Source organism: Nycticebus coucang, chromosome 5, assembly GCF_027406575.1.
Source record: "Nycticebus coucang isolate mNycCou1 chromosome 5, mNycCou1.pri, whole genome shotgun sequence".
NCBI lineage: Eukaryota > Metazoa > Chordata > Mammalia > Primates > Lorisidae > Nycticebus > Nycticebus coucang.
Genome location: NC_069784.1, coordinates 31388680 through 31403283, shown reverse-complemented (window position 1 = coordinate 31403283; position 14604 = coordinate 31388680). Strand labels below are relative to the sequence as shown.

Below are 14604 nucleotides of genomic sequence, written 5' to 3'. Positions count from 1 at the left end.
TCTTCAGGGCACAGATTCAACAGACGTGAGGTATATGCCATCTGATATCTTTCTACAATTTCCACACTGAGAAAAATCGACATTCTTCCTCAAAAGGAACTGATGACCAGTGTATTGTACAATAGCCCTCAATAGTCATAAATGACCAACCAGGACAGGGTTTTATTACCAGAAAGGAAAATTAGAGAAAGTTCCAGAACCTAACATTATCTGACTTTTGTGAAATTCAAAGTGTAAGATTTTTCTGAGCTAACTGCCATGTACTTCAGGCAACGGCTACAACTTGCAGAGTAAATAAAAAATAAACTAAAAATCCAGACTGGAGAGCTTGAGAAACTCACAAGGCACCAACTCCACTGAATCAAAAATAAAATTATAAAGAGACTTCAGCACATTGATAATTCAAAATCCAAATGATGAAAGCCAAGGAGCAAGTAAATTGCATAAAACTTTTATTATTTATTAGCAGTGTATTCTTCTACACTTTAAAATAGAACAAAATATCTTTTGGAAGATAAACTGTTCATAACAAAATACATGTCAAACAATTTTTATTATTGGAGTAGAATTACTTTGCTATATACTTTCTATATTATATACATCTATGTCTTGGTGTGTCTGTGTACGTACGTGTGTAAAATAATTTTAAGACATACACATGTAGATACATGTGACACACACAAGGATAGAAAATTTATAGTAGTCAACTTTACAATCATTTTAATAGCTGCACACACATTAGTGTTCACAGACGAAAACTGTCAACATGGTTCCCTTTCCCCTATTTTTCCAATGTCATCTGAATGACTTTTTAGTAATAATCTGAAAAAAATACTATCATCTTCCTATACAAATAACCAGGATTTTTTTTTACAATAATTCATAATAAAATATTTTACTTTTTCAGCTTTAGAAAAGATAAACGGTTTAATTCCACTTATTTTAATTTCTGACTCCCATAACATACGATTCATTTCTTTCATCAGTTGAGTGCAATTTTTGGTACTGCAGTTATGGAAGGTTAAATGAACAAACCTGAGTTAAACATTCATTCAAATGCCTTTTATAAAAAACATAAAACATGAACAAAAATGGCTTGCTGAAGCATAGCTAATAAACTCAAGGTTCCCCTCCTAATAAATACATTATAAATAACTCAGTGGTTGAGAGTAAACACTTCACATGAATTCATTTAACTAGCCCTTGCAAGGTTGGAGTAGTCCATTTTTAAACAGCCTGGGAGGCAATCAGGATCTGAGGCTCCCCAACTCCTCTGACCACCTAAATATGAGATTACATGAAAGGGCTACGCGTACCTGTAAGGGGTTCTTTCATTTTCATGTTACGTTCCAGATACGCATGTGCGTCAGGGAAGCTGTATTCTGTTTTAAAAGTATCTACTTTAATAAAGCGAACTACTTAGCAGCATCTTTTCCACCTTTTTTTTCCTTCATTGATTTAAAACTGATTTCAGACCATGTGGGATTACAGGCAACAACAACTTCGTACCAAAAGTAGGATATTTTATTTGGGTTAAGTACTCTTTTAAAAGGGAGAAAGACATAAAAGCATTTGGAATGTTGAGTCATTTCATAGAGAAACACCATGCTTTCAGGAGAAATATTCAGTGAATTCTGATTTTCGACTGTATGCTCAGTTTTTTAAAAGGCCCTGAGGATACAAAACTAATTTAATTGGCTCAGCAGGAAAAACAAAAGGAAAGGAAATTGTCCTAAATAAGCCATATCAGAAGATTATTCTCTTGGTAGAGATGAACTTGGATAAACTGGGTTAAATTAGACTGACTTCCCCAAAGAATGAACTGATCTGCTGTATTTCCTAGCACGAGCATAAAAACCACTGTCTAAAACTTTCTCCCTTCTTCTTTCTTAATAAGGAGGAATTATTTATTCATCGTAGACAAAACCATACTAAAGCTAAACAAATTTAAAATACAAATTTTTGGTAACACGAACATCTAAATCAAAATATAGTCTAGATTTTTACATAATTTGATATATTTATAAATTTATCAAAATAGTCTTTTAAAGTTCACAATACATACATAATGTTAACACTGTACATGTAAATGTAATAATAAATGTATTACTGAAATACATTGAAAATAACCTTTCAAAATACCAAATTCAACATTAAAAGTGTCTTAAAAAGTGTTGAAATCTCCATAAACATAGTCTCAGTGCAGTTACAGTAGTCATGAACCAGTTTTTTGGTTTCAAGTCTCTTGACGGTGTAATCTTAGGGCTCTCTTTAATTTAAGGTAAGAAGGCAGAGATACTCTTCCAGCAAGAAGCTGCTTTCCCTCTACTTTGCTGGTCCAGATGAAGAAATTGTGTGTGAGGGTGGAACAGCATTCACCGGAGTGGCAAGGCCTTAGTAATGAATATATTCAGACTGAAGGGACTGTGCAGGGAAAGAGATAAACCAAGGTTAAATTCCATCACATGTAAAACTTCCAGCAAGTCATTCACTTCCTCCTTCAACAATGGCAGTTAGAGTCTATTTTATAAAAGACACATAAAATGAACTAAGAAAAAGCAGAAACAAAACGATGGGGAAAACAAAACATTTGCTAAGTAAGAATAAGGTATTCGATTATGTAAAGGGATAGCAAGAAACTTACTATTTTATAAGGTTTACTAATACGTTCATAGTGATTAAAAATTAAGTATTAATTAAAAATTGGGCCAAGTGTCATTGCAGGCACCTATAGTCCTAGCTACTTGGGAGGCTGAGGCAAGAGGATCTCTTGAGCTCAGGAGCTTGAGGTTGCTGTGCGCTGTGATTATGCCACGGCACTCTAGCCTGGGGCAACAGAATGAGACTCTGTCTAAAAAAACTTAAAAATTGGGAGATAGCATAAACTCATTTCTAAGCTTTTGTGTGGTAACATTGAGTTTTACTCAAAAACATTAAATGATACTTGTAACTAATTAAAGATCATTAACATACACTTTGAGAACATATATACCTTTTACATTTCAATTCAGTACATATGGATGCTTCTAAGGCAGCAGAATTAACAGCCATTTAAGTAAATTCCTTTTTAATGCTTGAATCTAATAAATTCTTTACAAATCCTTTCCACTAAGGCGACACAAAGCACTACCAGTGTCAGACCCAAAAGCATTCATGGTGAAGTCCTGTAATCAAAACGTAATAAACAGTAGCAACTTTCAAGTAAACTATACAAGTTCCTCCCACATCGTTTTAGATACTAACATGCCTATAAAAGGAACATGATTAGCAGACGTAATCGGAATGCATGGATAATAGACACAAACCAGAAAAGATAAAGAGAGCTTGAGAAACTTTGCTAAACAGTTTTTTGCTTTTTTTTTTAAGCAGCAAGCAGTGGTTAAAAAAGAAGGAACATAAATCAATCTAAACATTAAAAAAATTTTTTGCACAATTCTTCTAATCAAATGCCTTAGAACAACATTCATTTGATTTTCTACCAAATGCTCTTTTCTCCCACTTATTATTTAAGAAATAATTATTTCTTAAATTGATCTGTAGCACTTTATTAACAGGTATAATCAATTCCAACACTGGCCCATTTTGGTGATGATATAAGTAGAGTAAAACAGGATCTGTCCATTTCCCAAGAATTTTACAAAAGCATTCAAATGATCTTTATTCAGCTTCCAAATTCCAGAGAATTGTCTATCAACAGCCATTTCCTAAGTAAATACCTATTACATGGTAAGTCAAAAAGTTATGATCCCTGACCTCAAAGGGCAAAAGGCCACACTGTCTTTAACAGATGTGAAATGGAAAGACGGAGGAGTTGATGTTAAATAGCAATATATGTAGTGCAAAATTAACCTTGTGCACTAGCAGAGGGTTAGGCGGGGGAGTAGTAAGGGAAAAGGGTGGTTCTTGGGGCTGCAAATTTCAAGGAAGAGGTTTCAAGAGCTGTTGGGAGGAATGGAAAAGGTTTGGCAAGGCGACTTTCTCAATACCAGATGGGTTTATTCTAAGGCTTCAAAAGGAGTGAGATAATTTAAAAGCAAGCACTGTACTATAAATATACCTGAACCTACAGCAAGAATAAAAGAGGTAAGACGCTGAGGAAGTCCAGGGAAACTGGTGGGTCACCACACCAGCCATTAGAGCACAAAAACAGACTATCTTTTTTTTTTTTTTTTTTCTTTTTTTGCAGTTTTTGGCCGGGGCTGGGTTGGAACACGCCATCTCTGGCATATGGGGCCAGCACCCTACTCCGTTGAGCCACAGGCACTGCCCCAGACTATCATTTTTTTTAGCTGCTTTTTCCCCAGTTTCTTCTGTAGTTTGGCAAGTCCCTCCAGCTGCAAGAATGCCACATGTGCATGTTATAGGGTGCCCGTCAAGTTCGTGTGCAATTTAAAATGGTTGGCTATTTGACATACCGTTTGGACACTCAGTATATCAGCCAGTGCTTTCTTAGAAATATCTTTTACTTTTGTTCCAATTAGAACAGTTACTTGTGTTATTGCTAACATTAACTAGAAAACTCCTTAAGTTGCCTATAAATTTAGGACAACGTTGTTTTTCCAAGCACCTCTAAACCTCCATCAATTCTTTTCTTTCTTTTTTTTTTTTTATTGTTGGGGATTCATTGAGGGGACAAGAAACCAGGTTACACTGATTGCATTTGTCAGGTAAAGTCCCTCTTACAATCATGTCTTGTAAGACAAAAGGTGTGGCACACACCAAGGCCCCACCCCCCTACCAAGTCCATCAATTCTTAATAAACAGAGATATAACAAATAGACACCAGACAACTGACCCTTGTTAAACTTTCTTCTAGCTCAGCAGTTCTCAACCTGTGGGTCGTGACCCACAGGAACTGTACCAAAGGGTCGCGGCATTCGGAAGGTTGAGAACCACTGTTCTAGCTTATGTATTATACATCAATATACAGGGAATAATTATGTGTGCGTGCCTATACGTACATCTGGACATTTATTTATTTTATGAATCATGTTACACACTAAACTGGAAAAGAGAAATAGTCCAGAATATTTTAAAGATTTCTATTATTCACATCAAGTATATATGCCTTAGCCTTCTGGCCCACACCTTTGTTTTCACACAGCAGAGCTCACAATCCCTGGCTAATGTTTAATCCAGCCTCAGAGACAGTTCACCACAGCCCTATTGCCTCCTTTTCCACCCACTCAGTTTGCTCTGTCACTGCAGGATTCTGTAAATAACCGAAGACATAATTTGACCAAAGAATGGACCTTCTGTCCTGCTAGGTCAACACTTACTGAACATCAGTTGCATTTATTAGACCCTGGGGATAATAATATAATACCTGAGTTCCCAAAACAAAATGTATTCCATGGTTGCTTTATAGGGTACAAAGAATATTAAAGGAAATAAAAGATCAGTAAAAAGAATTCAGCAAATTATTCTGACATCAGAATTTTGTAGCAAATTCACTTCCTTTCATTTTCAATCAAAAATAAAAATCTTAATGGAAATGGACTAAAGAGAAGAAGAGAATCGAAGTCTATTAGATCTACCTGCTTAAAAAAAAAATCATAACTAATACTTCAAGGCCTTTTCACTGGGGGAGCAACAGTGTGAGGTAATTTTGGACATTTTGATTTCAAGTGCCGTGTGCTTAAATGATGGGGATGTGTTGAGAGTCTCTCTGGATCATTTGTACGTGGCCACAGTTGAGGAAACCTCCAGAAAAACACCAATACTCTCCGTTTGAAGTCTTAACACAGAAGATAGATAGATAGATACATAGATAGATAGACAGACAGACAGACAGACAGGCTGGCCACCTTAGTTCCTAGTTTGGCCTAATATATATATATTATAACAAAGCATAACTTCATGCTTCTTTTGCAGTCACAGATAGGACTATCGAATCACATACTATCTCTTCCAAATGGCCATGTATTGTAAAATCATTCCAGAAAAGAGAACAGCCAGTTACTGGCATTTTAATTTCTTATAGTAAAAATATATACGTATTTTATATTCCATAAGCAATATCATCATTGCTTTTTGTAATGATGCTTTTTGCAATATCATCAATGATTTTTTTGATACACTGTTGATTGTATTATATAAGAAACAGATTAATTGAAGTACAATTATCTGCAGTTCTTAATTCATGAGACATATTACTTGGTAGGTCAAGTCTGAGATAGGGATTTATTGAGAACTTTCTCTATGCCAGGCACAGTTCTAAACATCTTATGTGTACTCACTTATTAAATGTTCCAGATAACTCATTTTACAGATGAAATGGAATTTCAGGGAAATCGGGGCACAAAATAACACGTTTACGATCTTTACCCAAGATCATGTTAATTATGAAGTGGTGGAACTAGCATTTATACTATAATCACTACATAGTCAAACATTCTCTTTATTTATTTATTTATTTTTTTGTGGGTTTTTTTGGCCAGGGGTAGGTTTGAACCCACCACCTCCGGCATATGGGACCGGCGCCCTACTCCTTGAGCCACAGGCACCGCCCCTAGTCAAACATTCTCATCTCCCTGACAGACACAAATAATGACCTTAGGCAGGGTATGATCCTGATTGAACAAAGAAATATTAAATTACTTTTTAAAAACATAATATTACACTAAAAATAATTTTTTTTTTTTTTTTTTGTAGAGACAGAGTGTTACTTTACCACCCTCGATAGAGTGCCATGGCGTCACAGCTCACAGCAACCTCCAGCTCTTGGGCTTAGGCGATTCTCTTGCCTCAGCCTCCCGAGTAGCTGGGACTATAGGCGCCTTCCACAATGCCCAGCTATTTTTTTTGTTGTTGCAGTTTGGCCAGGGGCTGAGTTTGAACCCACCACCCTCGGTATATGGGGCCGGCACCCTACTCACTGAGCCACAGGCGCTGCCCAAAAAATAAAACATTTTAATATATTTTTTTTATAAAGTCTGAATCCAATAGAATTTTAAGGAATATTCTAAATTTCAAAAAAGTTTTCTTTAGGCCAGGCGTGATGGCTCAGGCCAGTGATCCTAGCACACTGAGAGGCCAAAGAGGGAGAATCCTCTGCGTTCAGGAGTTTCAGACCAGCCTGCGCAAGAGAGAGACCTTGTCTCTGCTAAAAACAGAAAAATTAGCCAGGCATTGTAGTGGGCACCTGTAGCCCCAGCTACTCAGGAGGCTGAGGCAGGAGGATGGTTTGAACCCAGGAATCTGAGGTTGCTGTGAGCTAGGCTTGACACCATGGCACTCTAGCCAATACAATATCCAAGTTCATTTGGTCAGTAAGTTCAACGGGGCTATATTGAGTTATGACCAAATCAAGTTTATTATGAATATAGGGTATTATTATGGTATAAATACTTAAAACTAATAATGCCACAATATTCTACCTGAAAAATAAAGATAAAATTGTCTTACGCTTGCAGCCCCCAAAATTTTCTGTCAAAATATAAGCTTCCATCAAGAAGTCTTATTCCCTGAAAGCAGGAAGATTTGACATAAAACAAAGGTGTTAGGTAAGGAGATCAAGACAATTTGTTCTGTTCTAGAAATTTGCTACTAATCTGTTTTGGCAGATGTAGGTAGTAGCTTTAAAAATTTATCTATTCTGGAGGTGTTTCTTTTTTAAACAGCCCAGTTACCTAATCATGGTAGAAAAATGTCTAACAATTATAGGCATAAATATTGTACAGATGATGATTAATAAATTGGCTATCAAAAACAGAAAATTGTAAAGGATAATGAAAGATTAAGGTCCTTGCCAGAAAATGAATGAAACAATGTCTTGATGTACAAATAACTTGAACCAAAGGACAAAGACTTGATGGCCTAGAATGTTAGCATCCTACTAGATCAAAATCCTGACTCAAAATTCCATGGACTGTTGCCACGCTGACATTTTCTTCCCTGTATTTCTCCAATTTTGCAAGTCCCTTAAGAAAGAAAAAATACTTTACTAGTCACCCCTGGTTTGAGAACTAACTACAGAGGCAAAAAGCACCTAAAATAAATGGTTTGTTTTAATATGGTAATTACAGGAAAGAAATACATGTTTGGCAATATGGCATTTTCATATATAATGTACTCTACTCTTAAAACACTCTATGGTATTTTAAGTTTTAATGAACAAATACAACATGAGGGAAAAATAACTGCCTCCATACCCCTGTGTCTCTTTGTGTCTTTATAAAGACATAAAGTTTCCAACTTTTGTGTTGCTTATAAATTAACATGCAAAATGCATGCAATGATACAAATTTCCACAAATGTGCTTTCACGTATTGAAAGTATTTGCCTCTGCTTAGATAATACGTACATCTCCGACAACACTAGGTGAAACATGGCTGGATATGGTTTTATCAGCATCATAGTAACACAAAAAGACAAAGGTTTGTGATAATTCAGCTTTGAACGGGGGGGCATCCATTTTTCTAAAGTGTTTTCCATGCACTTCAGGGACCCCAAGATTTAACAAGACAATTTGGGTTAATTAAAATGCTGTATCAAATATTCTTTTATCTTCCTACATGATTTTTAATAGATTCTTTTTTCTGGGAAAATTTAATATATGCTTTTCAACAATCACGAAAAGCTCAATTGTTAGATGACAGACTGTTGACACCCAGCTTGACTCAGCCAACCATTACTTGAGAGTTTTCAGTTCATCCGAACACTAAAATTATATTGATGTAAGCTTGTAAAATTTATTTTCTCTTGTTTTAGTAAAGTCATATTTCTATCCAAAAAATACATCATTTCCAGATTACTGTATATTAAAGCAAAAGCTGAAAACTTGTTTTGCTAACAGTGAGACACAGGTTCCCAAGCACTTTAGCTTAACATGCGCACATCCAGATATAGGATCTAACTTTTCTTTCAATAATTATTTATTAGGTGCTTATTATACTATGGAACCTCAGGAAACAAAGACACTTCTAAGATGCTTACATGCCAGCAGAGAGAAATAAATTCATATAACTAATTATCACAGGAGGCTGACGGGGGTATGAACAAAGTCCCCTGAGAGTCAGAAGGAAAAGGCTTTCTGCCTGAGTAGATCACAAATGCTTTATCAGAAAGATAACTATTTAGCCAGGGCAGGAAATAAAAAACACAGAGAGAAAGGAGGACAAACAGAGAGGACTGCTTGGGCTCTAGCAGGCTGAGGGCAGGGCGTGGCCCTCTTGCAGAATGCTGTGCCTGTGCCAGGTGGACTGCTGGAGAGCAGGCAGGGTAGCCCGGGGTCCGAAGGGAACGACCCCTGAAGGGCAAGCTGAGGGAGCCACGCATGACCTTGTAGGCAGAGTGGAGCCACTGAATGGTGCCAAGAAAGAGAATGATTTGATCACCTCTGAGCCTTAGAAATTCAGCACTGACAGCAGGATCAAGGACAGATTCAAGGCAAGAGACACTTAAGGAAGGGGGAAAACGTAAAGGGTGACAGTTCATGAAGACCTGCATTAAGGCAGCAGAGTGGGAGAAATGGAGGAAGAGGAAGATGTCTCAGGGGGAGAACTGATCAGACTCCATGACTGGATGCAGCAAAGAGAAAGGCAGACGTGGCATCGAAGATGATCCCAAACGTCTAGCTTGCACGAGTGGATGAATAAAGACGAGATTACTGAGCCAGAGAAGCAAAGAGGAGCTGGCAGCTGAAGGAACATGTCTTCTCTCCGTCCCAGGTAACACCTCCAGAATATTGCAAGTAGAGATGACCCCAGCGGGAAAGAAGGCCACAGTCAGAGCTCTGGGGAAGTCCCAAAGGGGCACGGACAGGAAAGCAAAATAGTAAGCGGAAATTTGACAGAAAAACAGGGTGGTCAATATTGCCAGATGCCGGAGAAAGACTAGGAATAATGAGGGCGGACAGGAGACCCTCAGATCTGGCCTTGAAGTCGGCGGTAACCTAAAGAGACCCTTTCACCAGAATGAGGGCAGGGCACTGGCCAGCCACGGAGATGAGACAGGGGCAACGTGGGCTTCTCTTTCTCCACGTTTGGCCACAAAAGAGAAACTGAAAGGAAGACAAGACTGAGGGAGACTCCTCCACACCCCCACCAGCCCACCAACTTGGATGTGCACCTTTGCAGGTGAGGAGAGGGGCGAGTGGAGGGGAAGAGGCTGATGATATAAAAGGGGAAGGAAGTAAACCAGATACATTTCTGGAAGAGTTGGAAAAAACAGGTTTCTTCTGATTTAAAGGGAAGGGAGCAAAGGATGAGTTCAGATGCAGATAAACTCTGAGGCAGGGAAGAGGGCAGTTGAAGGAAATGCCTCCGATGTCGTCCATGTCCTCCGCAGATCTCAGGGCAGGGTTGTGTGGCTCTGGAGGTGAGGAGGGGTAGTGTTGGTGAGAATGGTGAAAAGCTTTGCATAGCCAGTGTCAGGAAGAGAAAGGGACCCAAAAGGGAGCCACTAATTCTAAGTGCTGAGGGGCCAGGTAAATTAGAAACACATCTGAAATGGAGCCAAGTGGCAACACTGCAGGATTCTTCTCAACAGTGCTTAGAAGAGAGATGAGGAACACACACAAAAGATGGCTGAATTGATCTAATTTTGGAGGCTGATAATAAAGGGGCTACAGAGAGAATGCCCAAGATGTTGGAAAAAAAAGCAGAAATAACTATGCAGGTTACAGAAGGAAAAAAGTCCACTGAGAAGGCTGCAGAAACAGGCAGAGGCAGAAAGAGGTCACAGGGTAGGGTTAGAAGAGAGGTTAAGTGTTTGACAGGAGTCCGGCAGGATTCAGGATGTCAGGATCAAATAAGAAGGCCTGCTACCCGGATTTCCAAGTGAAGAGAAAAAAAGATCGCTGAAGTTAAGAAAGTTAAAATTATGGTCACCGTGAGACCTTGAGTAAGTCATTGCCTCCCTAAGTCACCAAGTCCTCCTCTGTAAATTGTGAGTTAAATAAATAAGACAATTTATTTAAGATCTATAAAGTACCTGATACAGTGCCTGGCACATAGAAAGTACTTAATAGAGGTGACGCCTGTGGCTCAGTGAGTAGGGCGCCGGCCCCATATGCCGAGGGTGGCGGGTTCAAACCCAGCCCCGGCCAAACTGCAACAACAACAAAAAAAAAATAGCCGGGCGTCATGGCGGGTGCCTGTGGTTCCAGCTGCTCGGGAGGCTGAGGCAAGAGAATCACGTAAGCCCAAGAGTTAGAGGTTGCTGTGAGCTGTGACGCCACAGCACTCTACCCGAGGGCAGTACAGTGAGACTCTGTCTCTACAAAAAAAAAAAAAAAGTACTTAATAAATCACTGGTGATGATGATAATGGTTAGAAAAAGCTGCAGTTGTCCAGAATGTTGGCAGTAGGCTGGTAGCTAACAAGCATAAGAGAGGTAAGTGGGCAGATCACCGTGATGGGGATGAAAATATCCTCATATCATTCAATGGACGATGTTTTCCAAAGAGAAGAGGGCACTGAAACAGGGTGTCTAACAGAAAATCATGACACAGCCTTTCGTGCCAAAGATCTGGGCACTCCCTGACAGTAAGCGATTTGAACTTAAAGACTAAATAAGGGACATTGGGTTGGATCGGGCCAGGCTTATTTTGCTCACTTTCAAATGAAGATTTCTTGATTTTCTTTTTTGGTTCACTGTTCATAACAGAAAGTTGAAGGGCTCAGAACAGTCTACCTAAGAGAGAGAAATATCAGCCTCTAAACTGCTTAAAAATAGTTCTCTCCCACACATATTAGCCATTGAGTTATTCAGGCATTTACTACCATTAATAGTCCTTCACCAGAGACTTACTTCTATTAGGGGCAAGTTCAATGACTTTACAAGTAAGTGATGTGCATGTGGTGTCTGCACCACATCTCTGTGTGTCCGTGTGTAAGGGGGTTGCAATAAACATATGCCTTTCCGGGTTCAAGATCTGATGCAAACATACACACAATAAATTTCACATTTTTGGAAAAAACAAAATGACCTACTTAATATTAGAAAAGACTTTAGGATGGGATGAATAATCCCACAATTGAAGAAGTAATCACAGCCAAGTGCTAGAAGCTGTGGAGATGCCAAAAATAATGAGAGAAAAGCCCAGAGGCAGGAGGAGCAAAGTCTGCACCAGGGCGTGAGAACTCGGCCAGGCAGAAGCAAAGGTTCATGCCCAATAGAGGGAGATGAGTCTGAGAAGCTGGTTGGAAAAAGACTCTGAGAGGCCCTACATGGCAAGCTGGACAGACAGAACCCACTTCATGGAAGTGAGAGTTATGCTCTAAACTCCCCTTCGAGGAATAGATAAAGTATTTTTAAAAGATGAAGAAGGAAGAAAAGTCAAGGAAGGATTCAAAAGCCAGATGAGCATCTCTGTGGCCCAGAAAGCAGCTATGACAGCTCCAAGCCTCCGGCTACAGAGGGGGAAGCTGGCAGAGGCGGCTGGTGTTCCATTCGCCTGATACACAAGCCGAAAGCCCTGACCTTGTGCTCAGAACAGAGGTCAGGCTCTTTTACCTGCAGAAGAAGACTGTGAAAAGCTGAGACCACTGCCCTCGGAGCCAGGGGTTACACAGAGCCACAAGGCTGCCAGCAAAGCATGCCTGGGCTGAGCTCATCAAAAGACACGTGCCTGGGTCACTGAGAGCTGCTTCTAGGCCGAAAGACCTAGAGCAGGGGTCCTCAAACTACGGCCCACGGGCCACATGCGGCCAGCCGGGTGTTTTTGCCACAGCTGCCTGTCCTGCTTAGTAGCCGACTTGTCGGGGGCTGCAGTGCGCATGTGTGGAATGTGTGCCAACTCTTCCTTCCCTCTGTCTCTCCCCGCCAGGTGTTATTGCCGTCCTGCTTAGCAGCCCACTGTCCAGGCCACAGTGCGCATGTGTGGAATGTGCCCCACACTCTCCAACTCCCCTCCTACTCTCCGACTCCGCTCCTTCTCTCTGTCTCTCCCCACCCTCCTTCTCTCTGTCTCTCAACTCCTCATCTCAGTCTCTGGTGTAATCGGAGGAGTCACCAGGTTGCCTGTGCAGAGCCTGCTGCTGCCTAAGGACCGAGGTAAGAACAAGTTAGGATTTTTTTTTTTTTAAGTTAGGAGGTCTTTTTTTCTTTTTTTATTTTGCAGTTAGTAGGGCCTTTTTTTTGCAGTTAAGGGGGGCCTTTTTTTCATAAAGTTAGGAAGTCTTTTTTTTTTTTTTTTGCAGATGGGGGCACCTTTTTTTTGAAGTTAGAAGAGCCTTTTTTTTGAAGTTAGGAAAGCCTTTTTTTTTAAGTTGGTTAATTGGCTGGGGGTAGTTTCTAGGGGGATTGCATTGCAGTGATAACGCAAATAGTTAGCGCTCAGTGCTAATGCAAATTGTCAGTGCTCAGAGGTAATGCAAATGGTCAGAGCTCAGAGATAATGCAAATAGTCAGCGCTCAATGATTATGATAATTGTAAGTACTCAGTGTTAATGCAAATTGTTAGCACTCAGTATTAATGCAAATTGTCAGTAGTCAGTGTTATCGCAAATGGTCAGTGGTCAGTGTTAATGCAAATGGTCAGTGCTCAGTGTTTTCGCATGGGGGCCCCAAACTGGTAATCTGCCTAGGGCCCCATGGGAACTTAATCCAGCTCTTCAGACAGCCGAGGAGTAGGAAACCCAATTTTAATTGCCAGTAAGTGCATTTATATTCTGATTGCTATTCAGTTGTGTATGATGTTGTATGTTGTGTGCTGTGTAAGCCCCAGTTCACACTGTTGCGATCTCTGAGCAGTGCGAGTTCAGCCATATGCTTGTACGGCTGAACTCGCATAAGATTTGGAAGAAAAAAGGCATACATGCCTCCTTTTTTCCTGCAGTGGAATCAGATCACATGGGTCTTCTCACCCATGTGATCAGATTCCTGTGCAAGTTCACAGATCGCAGTGCGGTTCACACAGGGTAGTGTGAACTGGAAAGGTGGTGGAGGAACCAGCTCTGTATTCATGCCTGTTCCCACACCACACCAGTGTGAGCCTGAGATAAAAGCAGAGTTCCACCACATGGGCACTGGCGAGGCTGAAATGATGTGGACTGGCAAGGCTGCATTGATGGACACTGATCAGACTGCATTGATGGGCAGTGCAGTCTATAGGTCTCTGTGTGGGCAAAGTTATTGCTGGTATATTGCTTTTGGAGCGCTGTATATATGTATTTTACTAATAGCAATTTGGAATCCCTAGGACACAATGATATCAAGAAAGAGAAACATTGACTCGGAGTGTAGGATATTCAAAGAACAGTGGACTTATGATTACTTTTTCATGTAGTACAAGGAAAGAGCTGTGTGTTTGATATGCCAGAATATAGCATCTGTGTTCAAAGAATACAATTTGAGTCGACATTATCAAACTCAACATAAAGATAAATATGATAGTTTGGTCAGAGAAGTGAGAAAAGATAAAATATTAAAACTGAAATATACATTGACAACTCAGCAAAATACTTTTGTGAAGCAGAAACAGCTAAATACTTCATCACTGTGAGCAAGTTTTCAAGTTGCCAAGATAATAGCATGCACTGGCAGACCATTCGTGGAGGGAGAATTTGTTAAAGAATGCCTTCTTTCTGTTGCCAAAGAGATGTGTCCAGAGAAGTCCAATTTATTTAGCACAGTGAGTCTTTCAGGACCCTCAATTAC

General features: G+C 39.8%; 1 protein-coding gene across 2 annotated transcripts in view; it reads right to left on the bottom strand.

Moving 5' to 3' along the window:
- Positions 1–435: 435 nt before the first annotated feature.
- Positions 436–14604, bottom strand: part of CDC14A (cell division cycle 14A) — a 205876-nt gene continuing 191707 nt past the window's right edge. For both annotated transcript variants that reach the window (XM_053592084.1, XM_053592087.1), the window contains one exon: positions 436–2424. In XM_053592084.1, coding sequence (XP_053448059.1) covers positions 2395–2424 — 30 coding nt within the window. In that variant the 3' untranslated portion in view covers positions 436–2394. The remainder of the gene's footprint in view (positions 2425–14604) is intronic.